Source organism: Pogona vitticeps, chromosome 1 (genome assembly GCF_051106095.1).
Source record: "Pogona vitticeps strain Pit_001003342236 chromosome 1, PviZW2.1, whole genome shotgun sequence".
Taxonomy (NCBI): Eukaryota; Metazoa; Chordata; class Lepidosauria; order Squamata; family Agamidae; genus Pogona; species Pogona vitticeps.
Window position 1 is genome coordinate 21023169 of NC_135783.1, and position 26817 is coordinate 21049985.

Genomic DNA, 26817 nt, shown 5'->3' on the forward strand with positions numbered 1-26817 from the left:
CGCAACGAGTGGACCAATTTGCCCCCAGGGCACACAAGCGAGAATTTTTTGAGCCCCTCTCAGGGTCCTCTACATTTTTAAGGTGTGGGTTGGTGCACTCTAGTTTATAGTCTATTCCCACTGCACGCAAGAACTGGGAACGGACTAAAAATTGAGCCTTGCAGTGAGACTGCAAGTTAACTTCATTCACCACCTGGTATATGTTGGAAAAAAGGGTTGGAGACACTGAGACAAAATATAAATAATCTTTACCTAGTTCTCTTAGGAAAAGGGTAAACAGGACAAACTAAGAAAACAAGAAAATTACTAAAACTACGTTACAAAACATACTGAACATTAAAGGGAATTAAAGGTGGCGGCAGCTCAGGCAACGCCCACAAACTCAGGCAAGCACACACAAGAGTGAAGGGGAGGGAGAGAGACAAAGCTTTATAGAGCCTCATTGATTATGGGGCTGCATCCCAGCACCAAATATGCCCCAGCCCTTCACCTCTTCAGTTACAAAATAAACTCACTCCTAAATTCTCCATTTTCAAAAGGTGGTGTTTAGGTGGTTTCTCTTCCCACCAACTCTGCCCTTCCTCAGAGCGAAGGGAAGACCCCTGCAAATCTGAGAGGGACTTTCCTTCGGTTTGGAGAATAAGAGCCTGATGGAGCTGTTTACTGGAAATCAAATTCATCTGATCTCCAGGGCAAATATTGCCGAGTAAAAACCTACTGTATCCCCTTCTCTCACTGGACAATTATTTAACCATGGAAACATGCAAGAGCCAGATCCAAAGCATGTTTATTCCAAATTAGTCCCATATGGGACATGTTCTCCTCTACTGACCTAGGCCTGTTCTGAGGAGAGAATAGAGAGAGACTGAAAACAAGAGCCGCTTTTGACAACTGCCAAGCAAGTCCGAGAGCCTTGAAATTGTTAGAGAGGAGGAGATATGCCATTTGAACATGAAGACCATGTCAAAAAGCATATCATTCCTCCTGCTTCCGATCTCAAGCAACCTTATTTAGACCACACCAGCCCATGCTAGAAGGGTTCACACTCTGAGGCTGTTTTAGAAAGCTGATTGTATTTGTGACAAACCCAGACCTACTGGAGGATGCCACACTTTCACTAAGCTGCCACCAACCATTCCCTGTAAGGAGTCACACAGACCAGGAATGGATTTTTAACAAATAAAGGAATAAGGTTTATTTAAATCACACACAGGGAAAATAAAATGATCAATTGAATAAGATACAGTAACGTGGCTTAGTCTCAATCATACATACACACAGTTTGGTTCACACCGAACACTTAACTTGAAGCACAGACCCTGAACCTATCAGTTCTGGCTAACCATACAGACACCTGAACCTATCAGGTTGGTACTGACTGACACACAGTAGTACCCTGTCTGACACACAGACTCCCACTCAAGCTTCTTCTCTCAGCTCTTCTCCAGCTTCTCCTTCTCTTCTCCACACACGCTCCACATATATATACAGTACAGCCCCTCCTCCTGATGTCCCGCCTTCCACTCCCCATAGGATGGAACTTTCCCTCCAACCCATGACAGACAGGTAACATCAGTGCTGTATGTAACAGTATTAAGCAGGGCCAGTCCAAGAAATGGTGCTAACTGAGGCAAAGAAGAAAACCTCCTCTGTCCTTCTATAGAGGCCTCCCAGAGTGATGGTGGCATGTGACCAACACGGATGATGGCAGGACATCCTCCATCACAATTCAGCTAGCCTGGGAGTTGCAGATCAAACTGCCTGAAAAATACAAGTCTTTCTTCCAATAAAGAGAGAGAGAAATAGGGCCGGAGGGGCCGGTACTGCCCTCTTCACAGAACCTGGTACTTGCCAGTGAGACATCTGTGTTGCTAAGCCTAATGTCAAGACTGGCCGAGGTGTAAACACCTTGGCCTCTTACTGCCATTATATTTTCTGTCTAACCAGTAACTGAACCTAGTTCTTTTCAGGATGGCTTAGCAGTTCAGTGGGTCAGACTAAGTGGTTCTGCCTGCTTTGGGCTCCCTTCTCCTCCTCCCTTTCTTTTGATAATTGTACATTTGCTCTCCCAGCTTTTCACGACAGCTTTAAAAAATACAATAGTGCTCTTGTGGGTTTGCTGCAAAGGGTGTTGTCTCTCTTGAACTGCCTGACTAAACGCCCATTGGTTCTGCAAGAGCACTGTGAAATGGAAGTATTACATTTGCTTTTGTTAAGGTACTTAATTTCAATTTGGCCAGACATCTTCCAGTTCTTCTGCTCACCCCATGCACTCACCATCTTCGTTGTCAGTTTCCCTTACAAGGAACCATGAGATTTGAGGAGCTCCTTGAGGAAGTGGATGGATTTGGGAAATACCAGGTTTTGATGTTGTTCATGCTTTGTGTTCCCAGATTGATCATTCCTATGCACTTCTTGCTCCACAATTTCATTTCTGCTTCTCCATCTCACCATTGTGCCATTCCTGCCCTCCCTGGCATCTCAAACATCAGCCAGGATGAAGTTGTCCATGGTAGCCTCCCAAGAGAGCAGGATGGAATGCTGAGTCCCTGTAAGATGTTTTCCTGGCCACACTTTCATTTGAGGGGAAATTCTTCCGGGGACATGGGCAATGCTTCATCTATCCAGAACTGCCAGGACGGATGGGTCTATGATCACTCTCAGTTTGCATCGACCACAGCTACCGAGGTAAGTATCGGTTGGGTTCTTGTTGATAATCCATGTTATTTCCTATGCACCCTCCTGATGTACTGAAGGACCACTCCTGTCTTTCACATCCGACATGGGTGTGGTGGGAAGGGGAATCTTGGCAGTCGTTGTATCGCACATCTAGGGAGTGCCATGTTGGAGAAAGCTCTGTAGTAGTGAGTGAAGACAATCTTTGGTGGAACCACAAAAAGACAAAGTAATGTAGAATGTCTGGAAAGACATTCATTCTGAAATGCAAAAGATTCTGAAAGTTGAATTTGATATGAAACCAGAGACCATGCTTTTGGCAATAATACCGGATGATTTGGGAAAATCTTCACAAGAACTTTTCAGTGATATGTCGATGACAGCTAGGGTAGTAACGGCAACAAAGTGGAAAATGGAGACATGGTCAACAAAAGAAGATTGGAGAGGGAAAAAAGTGCTTGGATATGCCACAATGGCAAAACTCATAAATTATGTAAACAGAAGATCAGCTAGAGAATGTGAAAAAAGGTGGGATAACTATTCTGACTATTATAAATAATTAGAAGGGGTATAGAACCAACTTTGCAAAAAAAAATTATGCAAAATGAGTAGAGGTTCACACTCTAAAATGTTAACAAAAATTAAAGTACAGCTCTGCTTAGAATAATATGCATACTATAGATTTTGAAATAAAAAGGCTATATAAGCTATGTAAATGGACTGTCAGTTGTTTTCTTGATATATATGAAATGTATGATTTTTTTTTCTTTTTTTAGTTCTCCTTCTGCACTTCTATATATTTCAAATTTAATTTTTAAAAAAGATAACCTAATGTCACACCTTGATGTAGGGTGGTAATAATACTGTATTTGTACTTGTTTGAACCATAGAAGACAGTGAGGAAGATCTAAGAATGTGTTTGTTTGTTTGTTTGTTTGTTTGTTTGTTTACTGAACTTCTAGACCACTCATCAGATGAGTCTGGGCAGCGTACAACACTAAAAGAACCCATACAGAACAGCATGAAATATGATAAGCTAGAATTAAATGGATGGTGCTAGTGATCTTTTTCCACCAGTTGGGTCATACCCTGCCACTTATTACAGTTTATGCTATTATTTATTTAAAGTGGGGTGTAACTTCTGTGACTCAGCACTTCACAATGCCACTAGTGCAACTCATTGGGGGATTGCACTCCTACTTTCATACCATCAAAATTTGGTAACCTAGCAATGGAACCCTTTCCCCATGAATTGAAGCAGAACATAGAAATTATACTTGGTTGGTCTGTTACCTCCAAATGTCCCCAGCCAGCATAGCTATGTTTTCTGGGGGACTTTGGGAGCTGCCATCTAAAAAGTACAGCAAAATTACTATTTCTAAGCTCTGTTCTCATGCAAGTTCACTCTGAGAGGAGTGCTTAACTGGCTTCAGAACAAGGCACATGTTCCCCTACTTGCCTTGCTTTAAAAAGCAGCAGTGGCCTTTTCAGGTTTGTTTTTGAAGCTGGCACTCTCCAGCATTTGTCCGGATAACGGCGAAACTGAAGCAAGAGCAACACTCTACACAGTACTTGCTCCCATGCCACTGTGGTTTGGCAAAGTGCCAGCAAAGGCCTATGGGGGAAGGTGAAAAAAAGAGGTAGGACTGGCTGCGTGTAGCCGATGGACTATGTGTTCCCAAACCCTTGCTTTGAAACCAAAGCTGAAGAGGACCTGCACTGCATCTATAGGGTTAAATGTTTCTGTGAACACAAATGTGCTATCCTTTATTACTTTCACTCTTAATTGGATTTGTACTTATCAGAACCAAGATCTCCCTTCCCCCCCCTTTTTTTTGCGTCTGAAGAATATTTCAGGGTGGACAAAATAATTCCAAGACAGTGGATGTGTCTTCTCCCCCCCCCCCTTTACTGGACTAAATATGCTGTCCCCCTCCCCACTGCCGTCCCCCTCCCTACTGCCACACACACATTTTTTCTCCCCAAATGGAACATTTGTACAGCTGGCAGTACAAACTGATCTAAGGCAAGCCAAAGAGGGGCATCAACATAGCCTGTTTGCCCCTGGCCTTGCCCCTGATGGTATATACTAATACAGTAGCTCAGTTGAGTGTCTATGTGTGTTTCATGATACAAATAAAAAATGATATTAAGGATTCAGGGGGCAAACTCTTTGCACTGGGCCAAATGGTGGCATAGAAGAATAGGGGCAAAGCAGCAGATGAAAAGGGGAAAGGGTTTTGATCCTTCCTGTATATATGGATGATTTGTTGGTGGGATGTTCTAGGCACCTTAATAAGGAGAAATGGCAAGCTTACCTATACAGGTATCCTTGTTTTTGCCTAGAATCATAAATTCTTGCCACACACCTGAATGGACACCCATGGGAGCACAACACGTACCATTCAAAAAGGTCGTAATTGTTAAATAGATGCCGCCAGGGGCAGCCAGTGCCCTTACCTATTGGTGTGCTTGCGATCATTGCCACTTACCCTCTTCACCTTTGAGAAATAAATACTGAGCTGTTTTAACCAGTCTGGGCAGCCACCTTTGATCTTTCCTCTCAATTGGAGGTTGCCACCAGAACCTTTCCTCTGGCCCATATTCCTCCACCATGTGAGCATAAGGGATGCTCCATTAATTTGGGGGCTCTTTAGGCTGTCCGTATGGATTAATGGGTATTGAAGAAGGAAGAGGTGTGTGTGATAGAGCAAGAGAAACTTCTGTTACAATATACATGTAGGAGATATTTTTAAAAAGGTTTGCTGTTTCTTGACCTTCCATGGAATGGCAGAACAAGAACACATTTCTTTAAACCATAAAATACCATGTCTACCCCTTTCCCTAATCAATACTAACTCCATCCCATGCCAGACTCCTGTTTTCTCCAACCTCTCATGCTGATTCTCTCTCACCACACTCCCCCCGCCCCGCTTTCCTCCATGTCTCACAGAGGAGTCTGGTGACTTTGATTTCAGGAGAGGGGGTGATAAATTTGCACCGTGTGTTCCTCTGAGCTTTACAGGAGCTATAGTTATTTCTACCACCTTATCAACATAAGTAACTACTTGTACAAATCCTACATTACAATACATATGAATGTGTATGTACACTCAGATGTGTAACACCAATTTTGGATAGTTTCTGTTCCACCTTGGCACATACTGGCCCCATGAAACCGAAATGCTGTAGGGCAGTGGTCCCCAACCTTGGGCCTCCAGATGTTCTTGGGCTACAACTCCCAGAAGCCTTCACCACCACCTCTGCTGGCCAGGATTTCTGGGAGTTGAAGTCCCAAGAACATCTGGAGGCCCAAGGTTGGGGACCACTGCTCTAGGGCATTTCATGTGCTGAATGGCTCCTACACACAAAAGGATCCATTTCTGAGACTACTTCCAACCTGTCCTTGAAACAGATGGACAACACGGTAGCCTTGCAAATGTTAACTACAACTCTCATCGTTTTTTACCATTTACTATTAAAATTGTGGCTTTGTGTTAAATAGGAGGAACACATCTCAAGAAAATAATATTTTGAAAGAAATGCCAAAAATGTAATTTTTAAAAAAGACAAGATTCTTTAGAGACACTAGCTGGCGTGTCCTATTTAATATGAAAGTGACTATTTTAATGTTAACACATTGAATCAATGCATTATTTCCAAGCTCTGCATCTGCCATTGACAGCCCATTTGAAAAAAAAAAGTTGCCCATGGATGATGAGAGCAAAGAGATTGGGCCTAGGCAGAAATAGCTATGATGTTGCTTTGATCTAGAAGGCAGCTGGGGTTTCCCCAAGTTTTTGCAAGCTCAGCTTTCTCTGTCTTCCTTATCTGATTGGTTCTGACTTTTCAGTGGGACCTGGTGTGTGAGAAGAAAAGCTTGAATCAAGTGATTGCTACTTTCTTCTTCCTTGGTGTTACCATTGGGTCTGTCCTTTTTGGCTACTTGTCTGACAGGTAAGCATTTGCCTCTATTCCCAAGGAGACTCACTGCTGTGTTATGTACGGATAACGTCACAAATGAATTTTAACCCTGTACTGTATAACATACACCATCACCTCTCACTAGACATGGACCGACAGCTAATGATCATATGTGTTACAGTCCTGAGGTTTTAAGGTTAGAAACAACAGTGGCCTCACTGTGGCAGTGCTGCACAGACCATCCATCCTACCTCATCACTCCCTCCCACTAGATCTTTCCCATTAGCCCTCCTTCCATAGCTCCTCCCACCTGTTCTTCCAAAGTTCTTAGTGACCGTAATTAAAAAAAAAAACAACGAAACCTCAACTTTTAATAACTATATATCCTCTTTGGCTTGAGTTTATAAGGCAAAGGAAGTACAGATTACCCCAGAAAGATCAGATCAGGCCATGTCTGGTGTTGAGCCAATTATGAAAGAAAGACAAACATCTCAAGATATTTCTTTTTAAAAGGTTTATTGTACTTTAAAATCTGTCCACAAAGTGAAATAAACCTGTATATTTTGTCTCTCTTTAAAAATGGAATCTATTGGATGTTTCTTTTCATTTGGTGTCTGGTGTTGAGATACTCAGTGTTGGTAACAAGCACAACTCCAGGTGGCAGCTTTTCCAAGTCAACAACATCCCCTTCTCTGAGAATTCAGAGCCAGAGAGACCCTGAGGCAGGCCCATCAGGAACCATTGCGAAATGGCCTGTGCTTGACAGCCAGTGGTGAATTTAAACACCAAAACTGAATCCTAGTAGCAGCTCTTGAACATGCAATGAGAAAGACAAGGGAGGTTCAGAAGATGTTGTAATCAAGGGTTTCCAGATTGGTAGCATTCTGTTATCTGAGATTTTTAGGTCCAGTGCTTGAAATGTGGGGAACAGATACCAAGGCTGGAGTTTCAGGGCCGAAGCCTGAGACCTAGTAACCCTACCAGCTGAGAAACGTGCTGGCTTAGCTCTAGGATTTAGAGAAATGTTGACCCAGGAAAGAGTTGAGGTGTAAAGAGTTGAGGTTTCCCAACATTATGGAGGCAGATGACATTTATATAATGGTTTGCCTTGCCCCCACATAGGAGCTGGCTGTGCTTTCTTCAAGGATCCTTGTCTGAGTCTGCCTGGATTCTATGATATAAGGTGGACTGGAATATTACTAAGGGCTCATCTTCTGGGTCTGAAGAAGGTGGAAACTGCAGGAGAGTTAAGGAGTGTGTGCTGTTGGCCAAGCCACTTGAAGGAAGCAGTTTGTAGTTCATCCTCTCTTGCTTGTCCCTCAAAGTAGTGAAAGGGACATGGCAAAAGCACAATCTGTGTCCCAAGCATCATGTAACCCAAAATAATTTCCCCTTCTGAAAAATACGGTAACATATCCCTTTGTATTGGCAGAGTTGCAAGCGTTTGGCCATGTTCTTTCTTGGTCTTTAGCCCATATTAGACTTCTCATGTTTGTACAGTCTAAATGCCAAACAAACAAACAAATGCTGAATTTTGGCAGCCCCCTCAAGCTGTCCTGCATGCATGCCTTTTTTTCCCCACACCAATCATGAAATAAAAGTAAGCTCATTTGCAAGGGGCAGTCACAAGCTTGTGGCAAGATCAAAACACATTTTTCACTTTTCAGTGGAGCTTCACTTCTAATGACATGCCAACTGCCTTATCTACTTTGAGAGGGTCACATATAGTGTGTGTAGACTACAAACAGCAATGGCTCTGACCTACCTGCTACAGGTGTCTTCTAGGCCAGTGTTTCCCAACCTCAGGTTCTCATATGTTCTTACACTACAACTCCCAGAAGTTGGGAACCATTGTTCTAGGCCAGTGGTTCTTAACCTTTGTTACTCGGATGCTTTTGAACTGCAACTCCCAGAAACCCCAGTCAGGACAGCTGGTGGTGAAGGCTTCTGGGAGTTGCAGTCCAAAACTCCTGAGTAACCCAAGGTTAAGAACCAGTGTTCTACGCAATAATTCTGAACTATGTTGGTGGGACCTTGGTGCTTTAAATTACTGGTTCAGCTCATGATTTATAAGCATCTTGGGCATAAAGGGCACTGTCACCTCCCCCTCCTCTCTTTCTGGTGGGTGGTGTATGCGACCCAGGAGGGGTTTGTGCCTTACAGAAACTGCAGCTTCAACTGACTTGTGATGAATCTGTTCACCCACAAGAAGTCACTGTTGGCTTGTATTGATACAAATAAAATGTACTAGATTGTGATGCTCACATACAGCAAGGAACCACTTCTTTCTTCCCTCCCTCCACTATTCTCTCGCACATCATATGAAATCCCTCTACAAAACTGGAGCCCCCAATTAGATTATGAGCCAATTACACAACCAATAAGGATTTGTAGTCCAATTTGCTGCAGAGGATTCTTCCTCACAGAAGAATTTTGTTTCAAGCTTATGGCATTTCCCAAGGGTTCTAACAATAAAGTATCATTCCTGGGGAAATGTGATTCTTTCCCAAACTGGTTGGAGCAATATAATCCAGTATGCTACTGTTTAAAGTATGATTTTTGCATCAAAGCAGGTTAGGTGTCAGCTGCCTTCTAGTGCAGCTGTGGAGGCTACAACACCTGAGGAGATCCTACCACAAACTCCTCATCTGACACTGAAGAGTAGCAGTAGCCACCATCACCTGACCTCTCTCCACCCATTAGTGGTGACTAGGGACCCTCCAATGCCCACTTACTGACCCTCTGGCTGCACCTAGAGCAATTTTCCCTCCCCTACCCATCCACTGAAGGACATCTTGCCAAACAGTCCCACAAACCTGGAGCCAGCATTCTGTGTATTGCCTAGTACCTATGCTGTCGTTCCCTATAAATAACACACATTCTCCTGTCCTGTGTTGCAAATTCTTCACCATGTCTCTACTTCAGTGAATGGGAACTCAACCGCTCGGAAAACAGCTTATCAGCCTGCTCAATCACATCTGATGTTAGAAATGAAATAGGGCCAGACTAGATAGTAGTTGGAGGAAAACTCACCAGTGAATACTAGCCATCTCCAAGTTCAGTTGATAAAGAATCTTTCCTGAAACCCTAGACAGCTACTGCCCATTAGAATTGAAAACACTAGGTTAGATCAACCAATGGTCTGACTCCATATAAAACAGCTTTCTGCATTCCTATGAAAATTTCTTTCTGACCTTGAATCTTTATACTCCATGTAGACATAAGATAAGCTGGATCTAAAAGTAAATGTGAACTTGAAAGGGAGCCTTTGCTTCAAGTATTCAAGAACAATTTCAGCACTTGATTGTTGTATGTTGTTTTTGGTTTTTTGTTTATGCAGCTAGAGACCTCTTTGTATGTGCATGGTCATCCCATGTTGGGGGGGGGGGTAATTTTCCCCTAACAAAGGGCCCCCTTTTCATCCACTGTCTGTTGATTGGATATTGCCTTGTTGCCTATGAGCCAGATCTTCCAGGATCCAGTTCTCTGGCCTTTAAAACCTCTTGGGTATCACACAATGTCCCTCCCACTTCCCAAGCACTCTTTGGAAATGGCTGTGCTATGAATGATACAGGGAAGATGAAAACATTGCTCTCTTTCAGCAGGAGAATTCTTATGTCATTCTTGTGTTTGCTTCTTCTGAAAGAAAAATAGCTACTGAGTGCTTCTTCTGTTTCTCCAGATTTGGCCGACGGATGATCCTTCTGGCCTCTTTCTTTGTTGCACTGTTCTTTGGGACTATGGCTGCTTTGTCAGTGTCCTATGTGATGTTCGTCATCATGAGGACACTTTGTGGGGTGGGGATTGCAGGCGTATCCATCATCTCCTTGATATTAGGTGAGTGGGGAAAGGTAATGATCATGTCATGTTTGTCTCTTTAAGAATCCAGTGTTTAGTCCCCAGCCCCACCACAGCCTAGCTAGGCAGGCTGTGGCTCATTCTGCAAAAAGCCCTTTGGTCACAATGTTATGATTCATTCCTACTGCCTATGTGTTGGACCTGGACTTGGGATATCCAGGTTCAGTTCTTCACTGCACCATAAAACTCCTTGTACTCTACCTTGACCTTGTTGGAGGAGAGATAGGACTTACAGTAAATGTAACTAATACATATTTCAAGAATAAATTAGCATAGGGTGTTGTTGATCCATTGTCTTTGCTATCATTAGGAACATGAATATATTGGCTTGACTGTCATTGTGTTGTCTCATACGAAGTGTGGGCTGAATCCAAAAGTGGGGATCATTATCACGTTCTTGTTTCCAGGTGTGGAATGGACTGACGTCAAACACCGGACTTTCTGTGGCACCATCAGCAGCATATCCTGGTCTTTAGGGTATACACTCTTGGCACTCATGGCTTATCTCATCCGGACCTGGCGCTGGCTCCTCCTTGCGGTCAATTCTCTTTGTCTCCTCGGCATTATTGTCTGCTGGTGAGTGATTGTGACAGTCTTTCCAATCCCAAATATTTGTGGTCGACTTTAACACATTCCCCATTGCATAGTATCTAGATAGACCTTTCCTCAGATTTCCCCATTTTCTCCTTTCTTCTATAATTTTCTCTTCTTGAAACCTCCAGTCATGGTGAGAACTGAAGTTTGTGACCGTTGTGCCCGCTCTTTTACCGTGACTACGATTTGGAGCCCACAGCCAAGGGAAGCGCCCTGTCCTCAACTGGGACATTTCCAAACAGTGGCCTCCTAATCAAAGTAATTTAGCTCGTCAGCTCTTCTGTCATCTCCTCCTTATTTCATTTTCCCCAGTAAGGAAAATGATGGAAGAAGCGAATGAGATTGGGAGCAAAATAAAACAGACAAGGGTTATGAGCAAAGGATGATGGTGGGTAAATCCCCCATAAAATTCAATGAATGCCGCTCAGAGTGGTATAAATATACCAGATGGGCAGGATATAAATCAAATAAATAAATAAATCAAATAAATCAAATAAGTAAGTAAGTAAGTAAGTAAGTAAGTAAGTTAGTAAGTAAGTAAGTAAGTAAGTAAGTAAGTAAGTAAATAAGTAAGTAAGTAAGTAAGTAAGTAAGTAAGTAAGTAAGTAAGTAAGTAAGTAAATAAATAAATAAATAAATAAAGCATTGGCAGGATAAAAGCCAGAATTTTTAACTTGTCCCCACAAAATGCCTCAGGTGGCAGGTGTAGAACAAAGCTAGACCCTCAGGGCCTTAGAGAGTTCTAAGCTGGCAAGGCCTGACTGCTCCACAGAGGCAATATATAAAGTATATATAAAGGTCTAAATATATAAAGGTCTATATAAAGGTCTATATAAAGTTGAAAAACACCATTTTTCACACTTCCACTTCCCTCTGCCAAGCAGGGGTAGCGATTAATTTGCCAATATCTTGAAGTGGCTCATTTATTAAGCCGCTGCATTATATTGGCAGCAGCCATTTTCATGTGAACAGTTGGGTTTAATTAGATCATTCTAATCAGATTATTCTAATCAAGTCCATCCATTCCAAAATGGCCCACAGTAGCTCGCTCCTTGCTACTTGTGTAGCCATATCCTAACCCTTTTAGGCCCCTTTTCTTAAATTAAAGACTGAGAGTCTTTAAGTGAGAGGCTTCTGAACTGAAGTTTAGCCTTCCATCACCTCTCAGCTCTTCTCTGGGTCTCATCTGCCTCTAGTAGAGACTATGAAGCTCCTGGTTTATGCATGTGAGGAGGAGGAGGAGGGAGTTCCTCAAAAGTCTCTGGCTCAGAGATGGTGTTGTCCGCAGAAGGTCCCATTTCAAAGAGGTTTACATTGTGGTGGGGATTTCCCTGCTGATGAGCTCTGGCTCAAGATAAGGCCTGCTGTCAAAGCAAAAGAACAGGCTCTACTCTTCCATCTCTCTCTCTCTCTCTCTAGTTTATATCCACTTTTCTCTCTTAAAAAGAACCACCCAAGAGCTTGTCTCTCTCTGTGTGTCTCTGTCTTTTTTTTTTCCTGCATTTTTGAGCCACTGTAATGTAGTCATCCTACCACTGGATCAGTAGCTGGGAGTTCAAATCCCCAAAGAGTCATGAAGCTCATTGAGTGATCTTGGGCTGTGTCTCCCAGTTGCCCTATGGTACCTGTGGAGTGAAGTGAAGGAGAGACATGTACTTTATCTTGACCTTGTTGGAAGAAAGGCAGGGTATAAGTGCAATAAGCAAGCAAGTAAAGAAGCAGATGAATGATGTCTGCTTTGCAAGAAATTGCAGTCTAGAAAATACTCATGGAAAAATGCTAATCCCTTTCCAGGTTTCTTTAGCCCTGTATGGACAGATGAGAGGAGGCAATGCTTCCCATCCTGCAAACCCAGCCAGCAATTCCTCCTTTTTGATTCACAAAATGTCTTCTCCATTCATTGTCAGGTGGCTCCCAGAATCTGCCCGGTGGCTGCTGACAAAGAAGGAAATAAAGGCTGCACATGATTATCTTTCCAGATGTGCCAAAGTCAATGGCAAAACAGACTTCCATTCCAGGGTCTCTCCAGAGGTGAGTGAAGAAAAAATAAATATGTCTGATGGTACTTTTCTTAGGTACCTTTCCGTTGCTGCTGCTGCTGTAGAACAGCAGCAGCAACAAATAGGAACAGACAGCAAGAAATGTTTTCAGTGTGAAGACCTCAGGGCTTCTAGACTATTAATACAAAATATATTTGATTTCCATTCCCTTTTCATTTCTCAGCTTCTCAAAACCTCTCTAACCGTCAGTGAACAGTCTGTTTTTGGTGATTCTGCAAACCTTTTTTGGTTTCCCCCAAACCCAGCTGACAGCAAACTCTGGAGACATTCATGAAAAATGTAGATAATCACCTGGCAGATATGCTTTGATTGTATTCGTGCATTGAGCAGGCGGTTGGACTTGATGGCCTTGTAGGCCCCTTCCAACTTCACCTTTCTATGGTGGTGCCATTTTGGTGATGTAAGGAGCTATGTTAGAGGAATCAGGTTTGGTATACAGGCTGGGTACTGGCTAGTAATGAACTCAGCTATAATGGCAGAACTGGGAAGCTTTGTGGGAAGCGCCACTTGGTAGGTGATTTGAAGCACAGAAACAACAGGTTAGTAAAAAAACACATTCTCCTCTCTCTGGAGCTTCCTAGCTATCAATGATTCCTTCTGGAATTAGGTTTTCATTCATAAGATTGGGGGGGGGGAGAGTTGGGTTGGGTTGGGGGACTCCTGCTGAGGCTTCATTAGATAAAATCTTCATATTTAATGGACCTGAGCACTTACAGAGTTAATTTCTCCAAAGCTAGTGGGGGAAGAACATCCCTTTATCACCACATGTATCCACTGCAGAGTTTGGAAATTACACTTTGTGAACAGGGTACTGTATCTAAACCATGTGATGCAATGGTTAAACTGCAGTACTGCAGTCAAGACTCTGCTCATGACCTGTTTAATCCCAATGGGTTCGGGTAGCCAGCTTGAGGATGCAGCTCATGGGAGGGGGTGCAATGCATAATTAAATTACAAAATTAATGCCTGCATAATTAAATTGTAAACTGCCTAGAGGCTGCTTTAAATTCTATAGGGTGCTATACAAGCAGCATACTTTGCTTTGCTTTGTGGCCTACATATCCCAGAATCCTCCAGTTGCAGGGTTCTGTTTTTGTCCAACAAGTACTGTTTTCACACTGCGTCTACTGGTGCAATGATAAATGGAGCAAGCAGCATTCTCTCACCAACCAGACTGTGTGGTAAAACAGGGCTTATTTGGAGGGGGGCAATGAATGCATGGTGTGTGGAAAGAGTTTATATCAGCTTGTGCACAGGGCGAGTGACAGGCTTTTTGCGCCCTAGGCAAGACTAACTACTTGTGGGCCCCCCAACCAATTTTCAAAAACAAGTTGTAGGAAAAACAGAAAGTTGAAATTGTGAAAACTTTATTTAAAAAAACGGAGAGAACAAGTAATAGAAGAGTCGTCAATCTTCTTTCTCAAATACAAAACAGTTTTAGCACACAAATCATTTTGAATAATCCTGTAATGTCTCTTAAATGTTTCTATTTTTGCCACATCAAAATCTCATTTTGCGTGCCTTTTGTTTTGCAAATTTTGTCACTGATTTCTTCAGGTCAATGGCTGATGCGTCGGCATGTTCAATTGATATAGTTGCCAAACCAACTAGTCTACTTTGCAGCATTGTTGAGCGTAAATGTTTTTATAAGCTTGAGCTTTGAGAAACTGTGTTCACCACTAGCCACTGACACTGGAAGTGTGAGAAGGAGCAACAGAAACATTAGGCATACTATCCAGGATTTTTTGTTGCACTATGAAGAGAAGTATCCCTTGTGGTGGTATAGACTTTGGAAGTCTTGGAGCTATTACTACAAGTTCACAGTGCAGTTCTTCAGCATCAACATTTTTGTTTCCATTGTGCATCAATGATATTTCCAAATTCTTGCAGGCCTTAAGTACATCTTCAGTACATTTTTTGTTTATCTTGTACAGTGGTGCCCCGCTTAACGATTACCCCGCTCCACGACGAAATCGCTTAATGATGAGGTTTTTGTGATCGCAATAGTGATTGCAAAACAATGTTTAAATGGGGAAAATCTGCTTGACGTGATTGGTTCCCTGCTTCGGGAACTGATTTTTCACTTTACGATGATCAGAACAGCTGATCGTCGGGTTTTCAAAATGGCCGCCCACTGTTCAAAATGGTTCCCCGCTGTGTTTAGGACGGATTTTTCACTTTACCAGCACCAGAAAATGGCCGCCCTATGGAGGATCCTTGCTGGACGCTGAGGTATTTTGCCCATTGGAATGCATTGAGCGGTTTTCAGTGCATTTCAGTGGGCTTTTTACTTTCGCTTGACAACAATTTCGTTCTACAGCGATTTTGCTGGAACGGATTATCGTCATCAAGGGAGGCACCACTGTATATGTCATACAGGAGGTCAAACAAGGAATTATATTGTTTTAGCTGTTGGAATCTCTCTTCAACAGATTGTATGGCCACATCTAAGACAGCATAATAGAAACCTATTTTGAATTTCTGCTTTGGATCTTGTGGTGCCTCCTCTTGTGCTTCATACTCAAAGTGCTTTTTTGTTCTCCTTTTTCTAACTTGTTCTGTCTTGAAGTTTGATAGTATTTCTAGCTTCTTTGTAATCTCAGTAGCATCCATTAAACTTCTTGAAGACCCACATCACACATACAGACCACAAGGTGATTCTTAGTCACTTGCAATTGGCTTGTGATGTTGTTGTTTAGTTGTTAATTTGTGTCTGACTCTTCATGATCCCATGGACTAGACCATGCCAGGCCCTCCTGTCTTCCACTGACTCCCAGAGTTGGGTCAAATTCATGTTGGTCGCTTCGATGACACTGTCCAACCATCTCATCCTCTGTCGTCCCCTTCTCCTCTTGCCTTCACAATTTTTCAACATCAGGGTCTTTTCCAGGGAGTCTTCTCTTCTCATGAGATGGACAAAGTATTGGAGCCTCAGCTTCAGGAGCTGTCCTTCCAGTGAGCACTCAGGATTGATTTCCTTCAGAATTCATAGGTTTGTTCTCTTTGCAGTCCAGGGGACTCTCAAGAATCTCCTCCAGCACCACAGTCCAAAAGCATCAATTCTTCGGTGGTTAGCCTTCTTTATAGTCCAGCTCTCACTTTCATACATCACTACTGGAAAAACCATAGCTTTGACTATATGGACCTTTGTTGGCAAGGTAATGTCTCTAAAATTGGCTTGTAGCTGAATTTAAATCATTTTCCTTATTTTGTAACAGCTTGCTTGTAAGATTAATTTCAAAAAGAATGTTGTAACAAGGGATACCACAAATTTGAACTTACAAATTGCATCAGCAAGGGCCTTAGCTTCAATTTGAGAAGTATTTCCAGATAAATTCTTTAGGCTTGTGTCATCAAAGATCTCTATTAAAGCATCATGTATACTACCAAGAGGATATCTCAGGGATTTTAAAGCATTGATCCGACTCTCCCATCTCATTTGACTCAGTGGCTGAACAGTTATGCCTGATATTGGCTAGTTAGAATTTGCCAACGCCGTCGATGCACAGAAATAATTATAGATTTGTTGAATCAAACTGAAGAAACTTGTTGCTTCCAGACAACATTTAGCAGCATCACTGACTACCAAGTTTAAAGAGTGTGCATTGCAGGGCACAAAAAAGGAACATGGATTTATGTTCGCACTCTCTTTTGTACGCCATTTTCTTTGCCTTTCATGTTACTCTTATTATCATTACCTTGAGCTTGCAGATCCTCAATTGGTAATTCTATTTGTTCAAGGTGTCCGAGAAGAGTTTCTGTCATAAAGGCACCTTTAGTGGAACAAATCCCAAGAAATGTTCTTTTATCATAACCTCAGGTCTGGACATCTCAGTATCTGATGGTTTGATCACATTGACAAAACGTACTATCATTGTCATTCGTTCAGTATGACTAACAATCAGGTGTACAATCCAGAATAACTGAATAGTATTTGGCTGACTTCATATCTGCAAACATGTTCTGCTTTATAGCACCTGCTAGAAGTTGTATAAGTTCATTTTGGATATATTTTCCTAAATAGTAAACCATTGTTTCTTCATTTTTAAATCTGCGCAAATGTTCATTCATGATAGGATCAAAAAGGGCTAAATATTCTACAAAGTTCAAAAAAATTCCATTTTCAGCACTCTACAACTTTACAGTAGTACCACAGAATGCCAAGTTATGTATGCCAAGAAGTCTGATCAAAGCAATCAAGCGTTCCAAGACTTGTTGCCAATATTGTTCTTCTTGCCTGATTTTATGCTGGTTAATATCATCAACTGTTTTTCCTTTATATAACTGCAATTCAAGTTCTCTCCAGGTCTGATAGTTCTCTAAATGGGGAGGATTTCTCTCATATGAAGACAGAATTGCTACAATGTTCTTCCAGTCTTTTGAGCCTTGTCCTTGTAGCTTACTTCCATTGATGCCAGGGGTGATATATGCAAATGAGTTATGCCAATGAGAGTACCAGCAGCCTGTTTTCTATGAAATGACCCTTGGTTTGCAGTATATAGAAAATTTTTATAAGAATTTATAAATAATTATATTCCATAGTACTATTGTGGTATTTATCTTAAAATTTTAAAATATACATTTTCATGGTTGTTGTGGGTTTTTCGGTCTCTTCGGCCGCGTTCTGAAGGTTGTTCTTCCTGACGTTTCGCCGTCTCTGTGGCCGGCATCTACAAAGCCAAATACACCAGAGCACAGAGTGCTGTCCTCTGAAGATGCCGGCCACAGAGACTGGCGAAACATCAGGTAGAGCAACCTTAAGAACACGGCCAAAGAGCCCGAAAAACCCACAACAACCATTAGATCCCGGGCATGAAAGCCTTCGCGAATACATTATACATTTTCAGTTGCAATTTTTTCAAGAAACTAGTCTGTATAAAACTGCCTCTCTCAGGTCAGTTCTGTGACCCTCTGAGGTCAGTTTTGCACCCTTCTCAGGTCTGCACTCTAGACGGCTGCCTAGATCGCCAGGTGGTAGCTCCGCCATCATGTGTAAGTTGTGTGAGTGGGTGCATACACATAGAGAAGTGGATAAGTATATAAAGAGAGAACAGACAGCTTAATGAAGAAGCTTATTAGTTTCTTGCCAGAGTCTGGCAAAGTTACTTCTCTGAAGTACAAACTCCTAGAATTACCCAGCCAGCATGATTTGTGGGAGTTGTGGTCCAGACAAATAATTTCAAGGCACTGGCTATTATCCAAAACAAGTATTTCAAGACAGTGTCTCTTTGAATATGGGATGAAGAGAGCAGAGAACATAGTGTGGTTGGTTGTGAAGCACAGGGTTCGCCTTCAGACGTTTCTAGATGGAATCCTTGGCATCACCCGTTCACAAACCCAGATAGAAGGTCATAAAGATATCTTCAACCTGAGTCCCAAATAAGTGCTGGTGGACAGAGGGACAGAGGAGAAGAGTCTTCCTCCAACCCAGAGTCACCCAAAGGTTTCAGGCTGCAGCGCCCATCTCTGGTAACTGGTGCTGCTAGTTAGATTGATGGACGTTGTGGTCCAGAAGCAACTGTAGGCTACCCTGTTGGGTTAGACTGGAAGAGACATCACTAGGCGCACTCATCACTGTCTGACCATCCTCCTAAAGAATCTCAGTGTGTCTCCTGTGTAGGAGAAGAAGTGCTGCTGGGTTTCCTCAACATGCATTTTTAAGGAACGCTGTGCTATTTTGATCCCGAGGGCTCTTCTTATATACTTTTGGTACCATTGGGGGAGGAGGAGGTATCTTGGTAGGATCAAACCCTTCAAGACAAAACCAGGAGAGGTACTTTTTCTGTTTCTTTGTGGCATATTTAGGTCCTGCAGAAAGTTGTGTCCGTAGAGGAGTCAAGGGCCTATTTCTACTGGCATTTGGTGAAGTCCCCCAAGATGCGGAAGATCACTATTTGTTCCTCCATAGTATGGTATGGACCTTCCTCATACATATGAACTATTGGCTATTTTCATTTCTAACATTTTGAAGACAAGGAACCTCAATCTGCCTTCACAAGCATTGTTGCATCTACTTTCAGTAGCAGTTAGAATGCACCATTCCACTTTTTGAATTCTTTCTCTTGTGTGGGACAATGATGAGACATGATGTGCCCATTGTCTTCCTTGATCATGTATTAAGTTATAGAGGATTTCATTCACAACAATGAATCTTCTGCCACCTTAAAGACTATGAAATGTATTATGGCAGAAGCTTTTGTGGACCATGTCTTCAAGAGGCATGAGATGTTATCCTGATTTGGCAGGAGACATATAGATATCGACATATAAACTCACCCACTTCCTGTTCCTCTTCTACCAGAGGTTGGCCATCGTCTTGGCTCCTGATGTGATGCTCCAAACAGCCATGTGATGTTGCATCCAGATCAGTAAGCAAAGTTTTTCAGCTGAGAAGTTCTTTTCCTTCCTGCACTGCTCGCACTGTTTATTTTAATTTAAATGATCAAGGTAAACACATGGGCCTAGGGAGAAGGAAAACACTGTTAGCAATGAGGTCAGAGGGAAATAAAATGTGAGAAATAGACAATGAACATTTAAAGTTCAGGTGAAAGAAAATAATTGCAGTGGTAATTCACAAAAGTTACCCTGATCAACATCCTGGCTGGGGGACTTTGTAGTTGCATTCTAATACATCTGAAATGCCTTTGGTTAAGGATAGCTGACCAAATGGAGCCAACCTGGCTCTTACATCCACCACTTTTTTTAAAAGCTGGGGAAAACTATCTCCAGAGGTCCAGGGACTCCACAAAGCTATTGTTGGACTTTGCACCCAATCCCGAAGAAGGGCAGTGCCAAAGAATTCTCCAACGACCGTACAATTGCATTTATTTCACACGCTAGCAAGGTTATGCTCAAAATCCTACAAGGCAGGCTTCAGCAGTATGTGGACCAAGAACTCCCAGAAGTACAAGCTGGATTTCGAAGGGGCAGAGGAACTAGAGACCAAATTGCTAACATGCGCTGGTTTATGGAGAAGGCTAGAGAGTTCCAGAAAAACATTTACTTCTGCTCCATTGACTAGCCAAAAGCTCATGGCAAGTTCTTAAAGAAATGAGAGTGCCTGACCACCTTATCTGTCTCCTGAGAAATCTATATGTGGGACAGGAAGCAACATTTAGAACTGGATATAGAAGAACTGATTGGTTCAAAATTGGTAAAGGAGTACGACAAGGCTGTATATTGTCTCCCTGCTTATTTAATTTATATGCAGAATACAGTGGGCCCTCGACTTACGAACAGCCCTAGTTGCGAACGTTTCAGGTTACGAACCCGATCTCATAGGAAACTATAGACCCTACTTGCGAAGGCGGAATCGAGTTACAAACCAAAAAAAAAAGGGGGGAGAAAAATTATGCCCCCTAGTGGTAAGAATGGATTAAGCAACTTTGCCTATGGGAACTAATGAATCAACTTGCGAACCGCCCCTTGACTTAAGAACCAAAAACAGCTGGATTAAATGGTTTTCAGTGCATTCCTATGGGAAATACTGATTTGAGTTATGAACTTTTCAGGTTACGAACAGACTTCCAGAACGGATTAAGTTCGTAAGTCGAGGGCCCACTGTTCATCATACGAAAGCCAGAATTAAGATTGCCGGAAGAAATATCAACAACCTCAGATATCCAGATGATACCATTCTGATGACAGAAATTGAGGAGGAATTAAATAACCTTATAATTAGGGTGAAAGAGGAGAGTGCAAAAAATGGTCTGAAGCTCAACATCAAACAAACGAAGATCATGGCCACTGGCCCCATCACCTCCTGGCAAATAGAAGGGGAAGATATGGAGGCAGTGACAGATTTTTCTTTCCTCCCCAGACTACCCCCCAATCTTCTCAATTATTTTCCTTCTAAAAACTGTGAGTTTTTAGACCTATACCTTATTTAGCTGTGTGAGCAAGGGCATTCATACACAGATGCAAGCAACCCTACATCTGTGTATGTATGTATATGCATGCCCACAAGGGTATGTGTTTGTTTCTCCCCCTTTATACACATTCAGCCAGAATCTGGCTCCCAGACCCACCAGCACTGATGGCCATGACCACCATATAGGTATATGTTTCATAACTAATAAATAAAGGACCCTCTCTTAGTCTCAGCCACCTGTTAACGAAAGAGTTGTACCTGTTACCTGAACAGAAACCAACCCTGTTTTATTCCTTTCTTTGAGCATCCCTATTCCAGCAGTGCTGAATGAATGGAGCTCAGTCTGCCCTCTGGGTCATTCTGGTATCTTTTTGTATCAGACTTCAATAGTTAGGCATCCTTCAGTCTCGAAAGACTATGGTAGCGTGCTCTGTATGGAGGGCATGGAACAGCGCCTAATGTGGCTGAGAAGCCCAATTCGAGAGTGACAGTCCCTTCCACACTGAAGACAAATCCAGTCTGTCCCCTGTCCGGCTCCCTGTTTTTGCTGCTTTTGTGACTTCCTCTTTGCCTCGGCCTGCTGGGCAAGGGTCTCTTCAGATTGGGAGAGACCGTGATGCACCGCCTGCCTCCAGGCTGAACGCTCAGATGTCAGGTTTTCCCATCTGTTGAGGTCTATTCCTAAGGCCTTCAGATCTCGCTTGCAGATGTCCTTGCATCGCAGTTGTGGTCTCCCTCTGGGGCGCTTTCCCTGCACTAATTCTCCATAGAGGAGATCCTTTGGAATCCGACCATCAGCCATTCTCACAACGTGCCCAAGCCAACGTAGACGTTGCTGTTTCAGTAATGTGTTCATGCTGAAAATTCCAGCTCGTTCTAGGACTGCTCTGTTTGGAACTTTGTCCTGCCAGGTGATGCTAAAAATCCGTCGGAGGCAACACGTATGGAAGGTGTTCAGCTTCCTCTCCTGCCGTGCACAAAGGGTACATGACTCACTGCAGTACAGGAGTGTGCTTAGAACACAGGCTCTATAAACCTGGATCTTCGTATGTGTCGTCAGCTTCTTATTGAGCCATACTCTCTTTGTGAGTCTAGAGAACATGGTGGCTGCTTTGCCAATGCGTTTATCCAGCTCGACATCTAGAGAGAGGGTGTCAGAGATGGTTGAGCCGAGGTACACAAAGTCATGAACAACCTCCAATTCTTGTGTGGAGATGGTAATAGAGGGAGGTGAGTCCACGCCCTGGCCCATGACTTGTGTTTTATTCAGGCTGATTGTTAGTCCAAAGTCTTGGCAGGCCTTGCTGAAATGATTCATGAGTTGTTGGAGGTCTTCAGCAGAGTGGGCAACAATGGCTGCATCATCTACGAAGAGGAAGTCCCGCATGCATTTCAGTTGGACTTTGGTCTTCGCTCTCAATCTAGAGAGATTAAAGAGCTTTCCGTCTGATCTAGTCCGGAGATAGACGCCCTCGGTTGCAGCTCCAAAGGCATGCTTCAGCATGACAGCAAAAAAGATCCCAAAAAGTGTTGGTGCGAGGACACAGCCCTGTTTCACTCCGCTTTGGATGTCAAAGGGGTCTGATGCTGAGCCGTCAAAAACTACAGTGCCTTTCATTCCCTCATGGAAAGATCTGATGATGTTAAGGAGACGAGGTGGACATCCAATCTTGGGAAGTATTTTAAAAAGGCCATCCCTGCTAACCAGATCAAATGCTTTTGTAAGGTCTATGAAGGCCACTAAGAGTGGCTGTTGTTGTTCCCTACATTTCTCCTGCAGCTGTCGGAGGGAGAATACCATGTCAGTGGTGGATCTATTAGCTCGAAATCCGCACTGTGATTCTGGATAGACTCTATCTGCAAGCACCTGGAGCCTCTTCAGCACAACACGGGCAAGCAGCTTCCCTACCACACTAAGAAGAGAGATGCCACGGTAGTTATTGTCAGCCCTGTCTCCTTTGTTCTTGTACAATGTGATAATGTTTGCATCCTTCATGTCCTGTGGTACTCCACCTTCCCTCCAGCAGAGACAAAAGACTTCATACAGTTCGGAGGTGATGATCTCCTTACAGCATTTCAGCACTTCAGCGGGGATGTTATCCTTTCCAGGTGCCTTGCCGGAGGCGAGGGAGTCCAAGGCTGCTTTTATTTCTGCTAGGGTTGGTTTGCTGTCCAGCTCTTCCAAGACAGGCAGGCACTCAATGTTATTTAATGCTTCTTCGGTTACTACATTCTCTCTGGAATATAGCTCAGAGTAGTGCTGTACCCAGCGTTCCATCTGCTGTGCTCGGTCCTGGATGAGCACACCTGTAGCAGACTTCAGGGGAGCAGATTTCTTCTGTATTGGACCTAAGGCCTGCTTGATACCGTCATACATTCCTTTGATGTTACCTGTGTCCGCTGCAAACTGTATCTGAGAGCAGAGCTGGAGCCAATAATTGTTGGATCAATAGATCATCCTGATACTGGCGTCCAGACATGGGAAGGGTGTTTGCTGCTAGGGATAATGGGATGGACTGGATCAACTCAGTACACCGCACAGTCCACACACATCTAGAATTTATTAATTTAGTAATTTAAAATATTTTTTACCCTGCCCTTCTGCTAAAAAAAGGACCCAAGGCGGGTCCTTTTAATTAAAAGACAAGATTAAAAGCTAAATTGCTCTGTAAGGTCTCCCAACATGGAGTGCAGTCCCTTTTTGCCTCTCTTCTTTGCTCTTTTCTCCATCGATGTCACTTTCAATTCCTTTCCCTTCTCTCTTAACCTGCCCAACATTCCTCTCTAAAGCTTTCTAATGTTATTTTTTAAAATTAGTGTTGCTCTTAGTTGTCACCTTTGTCCTTTGTTTTCAAATTGCTAATCTATAAAAAATAAAAGAGCAGAAGGCAGAAGCCGTTGACATCCCGAAACAACAACAACACATGAGTTGCAAGGTATGAAAGGATAAAGAAAATGACCAGGACTTCTGAGAAAATAATCTAGTAACACAGACCCATAAAGGGCACAGATTAACATACCGTACATCAACTTAGTATTGGGATATGCACAAGCAGATCCTGCTGTGGAACAAATTGCAGGAAAGCAAAGCAAAAACAAAAGCCAGAAAGTAAAATATTTTTTGGTCCTGCTTTGACTCTGTTGCACTCGTGTCCGTCTTGTGCCATGCGGATACAGTGATGCAGGACCGGTATCATGGGGACAACGAATGTTGGACAAATGTTCAGTGTGAACATGTCTAATGTTGCTAAATCTGCATAATTGGTCTTCTGTTTGCCTTGCAGGTTCGGCGTCGCATTTACCTATTACGGCCTCAGTTTAAATATCAGTGGATTTAGCTTGGATCCATACCTGACACATTTTATGTTTGGGGCTATTGAGATTCCTGCCAAACTTGGCGTGTATTTTGTCCTCGATCATATTGGCCGTAGACATTGCCAGGCGTGGTCCCTGATTGCCGCTGGATCCCTCATTGCACTGAACGCAGCCATCCCGGCAGGTGAGAGGTTAATTTTGTCAGTATTGCAGCCCCACTGTGCACCCATTCCCAGACCTTGAATAAGTCCTTTTTGGAGGGGCTACAGTGCTCAGAATCTCCCATGCAGTATGGCTGGAGAATTCTGGGAGTTGTAGTAAAAAAAAAAAAAAGAGGAACTATTTGAAGCTCTGAGTATTACCCTGCCTATTGTGTGAATAATATTCATTATAATATATTACACTAATGATACAAATTTTCATCTTTCCAGTGGTCAGTTAAAGGGTGCTGCCTTTCTCTACAATGACAAAGAGAAATTACTGATATTTAATTATGCAAATTAATCTAAATCTTTTTGCATAGTTATGCCAGTGCAAGTGAGATGGCGTAAGTTGTAGGGGCAAATTGCCATTAATTAATGAGTCCTCACTTGGATTCTTCATTGTACATCACTCCATATTGCTTGACACGTGACCAGTAACTGAAGCGGACATTTGTTAATTAGCAGCGATTTGCCACTGCAAGATATGCCATTTCCCTTCCACTGGCATAACTGTACTAGAGGATTTTGGCCATTGATTCATTCAGCTTCAGTTTTGCATCTTCAAAAATCCACAAGACTTAAACATGAGTTACTTGGCACAGGACTACAGTCTTAACACATATGCAAATATGAGACTCCCCTGGTCTAATGAGTGACAGTGGGATTAATTTCATGGCAATCCCTGAATGGAAGTGGTTATTGTTGGTTGTAGATTTCAGACAAGTAGCTGTGTGAGTCTCTACAAACATATCCAGGCCATAACGACATCAACAACACAAAGTAAATCTTAAAAGTTTCCGTCGAGCAGTGAAACTGCACACATTGCTAACAGCAGCTACAATCTGCAAGGACCATCCATGCAATCCTAGGGCAAAAGCAGAGTAATTCACCACGAATGGAAGGCAGGGAGTGCAGTTGTTTAAAAGCAAGGAAGGGAATCTTGAGGCCCACAGAGATTTTGGATCACAGTTCCCAAGGTCTTTTACTTTGGGTGATATTGACCAGGGCTTCTAAGGAGTTGATGCCACAATGCTGGGAAAGGAAACGTTTCCTTATTTCTAGCTGAGAGATAAGAGGCTGCTTAGGTATGTCAACATCAGAAATGATGGGAATAAAAGAGCAACTTACCATACCCCAAGACTAACTACCTTTTCATCCAGCCCAGTATGATCTACCCTGACAAGGAACAGCTTTTCAGGATCTCAGATCTTTCCCATAACATACTATTTGTTATATTGTTACATGCCATCAAGCTACATATTTAAAGAGTGGTTTTGTCATTACCATCTCCCAATGTCATTGCTACCTTCCATGGCCAAGCAGTGATTTGAACCCAGATCTCCAGAGTCCTAGGCCATCCCTCTATCCATGACACAACATTGGCTATCAGATCCCAGTTAGTGATGTTTAGATGGAGTTTCCACAGATGGAAATGAAGTCCTTTTGCATACAAAACAAACACATGCCCTAATCTGGATTTTGGCCCTCCACAAGTCACCCTGATTATCTGTCATACATCACAGGTTATATTCAATAGTGTGGAATCTCTTCCTATGAAGGACAGTCGATCCAACTGATGTGCCACAGATGATGATGGGGAGGTCCAAAGCTGAAAGCAGTACCACTTTGTCTAGAGAGTCAGATAACATTGAGTGACTTCATGAAACAAGACAGAGAGGTCCAAGTATAAAATCAATAGCTATTATTTTTTGAGGGGGGCATTTTGGTAATTCCTTAGTTAGCAGAGTATGAAGTACAAAAACAACAGCACAGAGAAACATGAAAGAATATCTCAGTTCTCATCACTTCCCCTCCTTGGTTTCCCCACATAAGCTAGCACTTTGTACAATAAAAATCACTCTAGAAGTATTTAAAGTAGGGAAAAAAGGTGTCTTTACTTACATCCTCCATGTCTGCTGGTTGAAGTTCAGAGGAAAGAGAGAACTAACAACAAAACAATGGAAGGAAATAAACAGACAAGAAGAGGGGGCAGACACTTGTCTCAAATGCCAGAGGCAGGAAAAACCTTACTAATAGAGCAATCACTTTAGGCTGTAAAAGCCATCTCCCACTGATACCTATGATTGTTATTTTTCCAACAATTCTTTGGAATATGTTCTTTCCCTGGTGTTTAATATGACTAACTCACACAGCCTTTGTTTGTTCCTTCACCAGCATATGGGCATGTTCGGTCAGTGGTGGCCATCCTGGGGAAGGGTTTCTCAGAAGCCTCGTTCACTACTGTCTTCCTGTACACAGCTGAACTTTACCCCACGGTACTCAGGTAAGGGTTGTAACCACTGATTGAGCCCACAGA

At 42.7% G+C, this 26817-nt stretch overlaps 1 protein-coding gene across 1 annotated transcript in view; it reads left to right on the top strand.

Moving 5' to 3' along the window:
• The first annotated feature begins 1745 nt into the window (after positions 1 to 1745).
• The window catches only part of LOC110080759 (solute carrier family 22 member 7), a 28470-nt gene continuing 3398 nt past the window's right edge, over positions 1746 to 26817 (top strand). Inside the window, exons 1-8 of the mRNA XM_020796921.3 lie at positions 1746 to 2688; positions 6530 to 6633; positions 10283 to 10437; positions 10866 to 11034; positions 12960 to 13083; positions 18918 to 19024; positions 24267 to 24481; positions 26676 to 26784. Of these exons, the coding sequence (XP_020652580.3) occupies positions 2311 to 2688; positions 6530 to 6633; positions 10283 to 10437; positions 10866 to 11034; positions 12960 to 13083; positions 18918 to 19024; positions 24267 to 24481; positions 26676 to 26784 (1361 nt within the window). The 5' untranslated portion in view covers positions 1746 to 2310. The remainder of the gene's footprint in view (positions 2689 to 6529; positions 6634 to 10282; positions 10438 to 10865; positions 11035 to 12959; positions 13084 to 18917; positions 19025 to 24266; positions 24482 to 26675; positions 26785 to 26817) is intronic.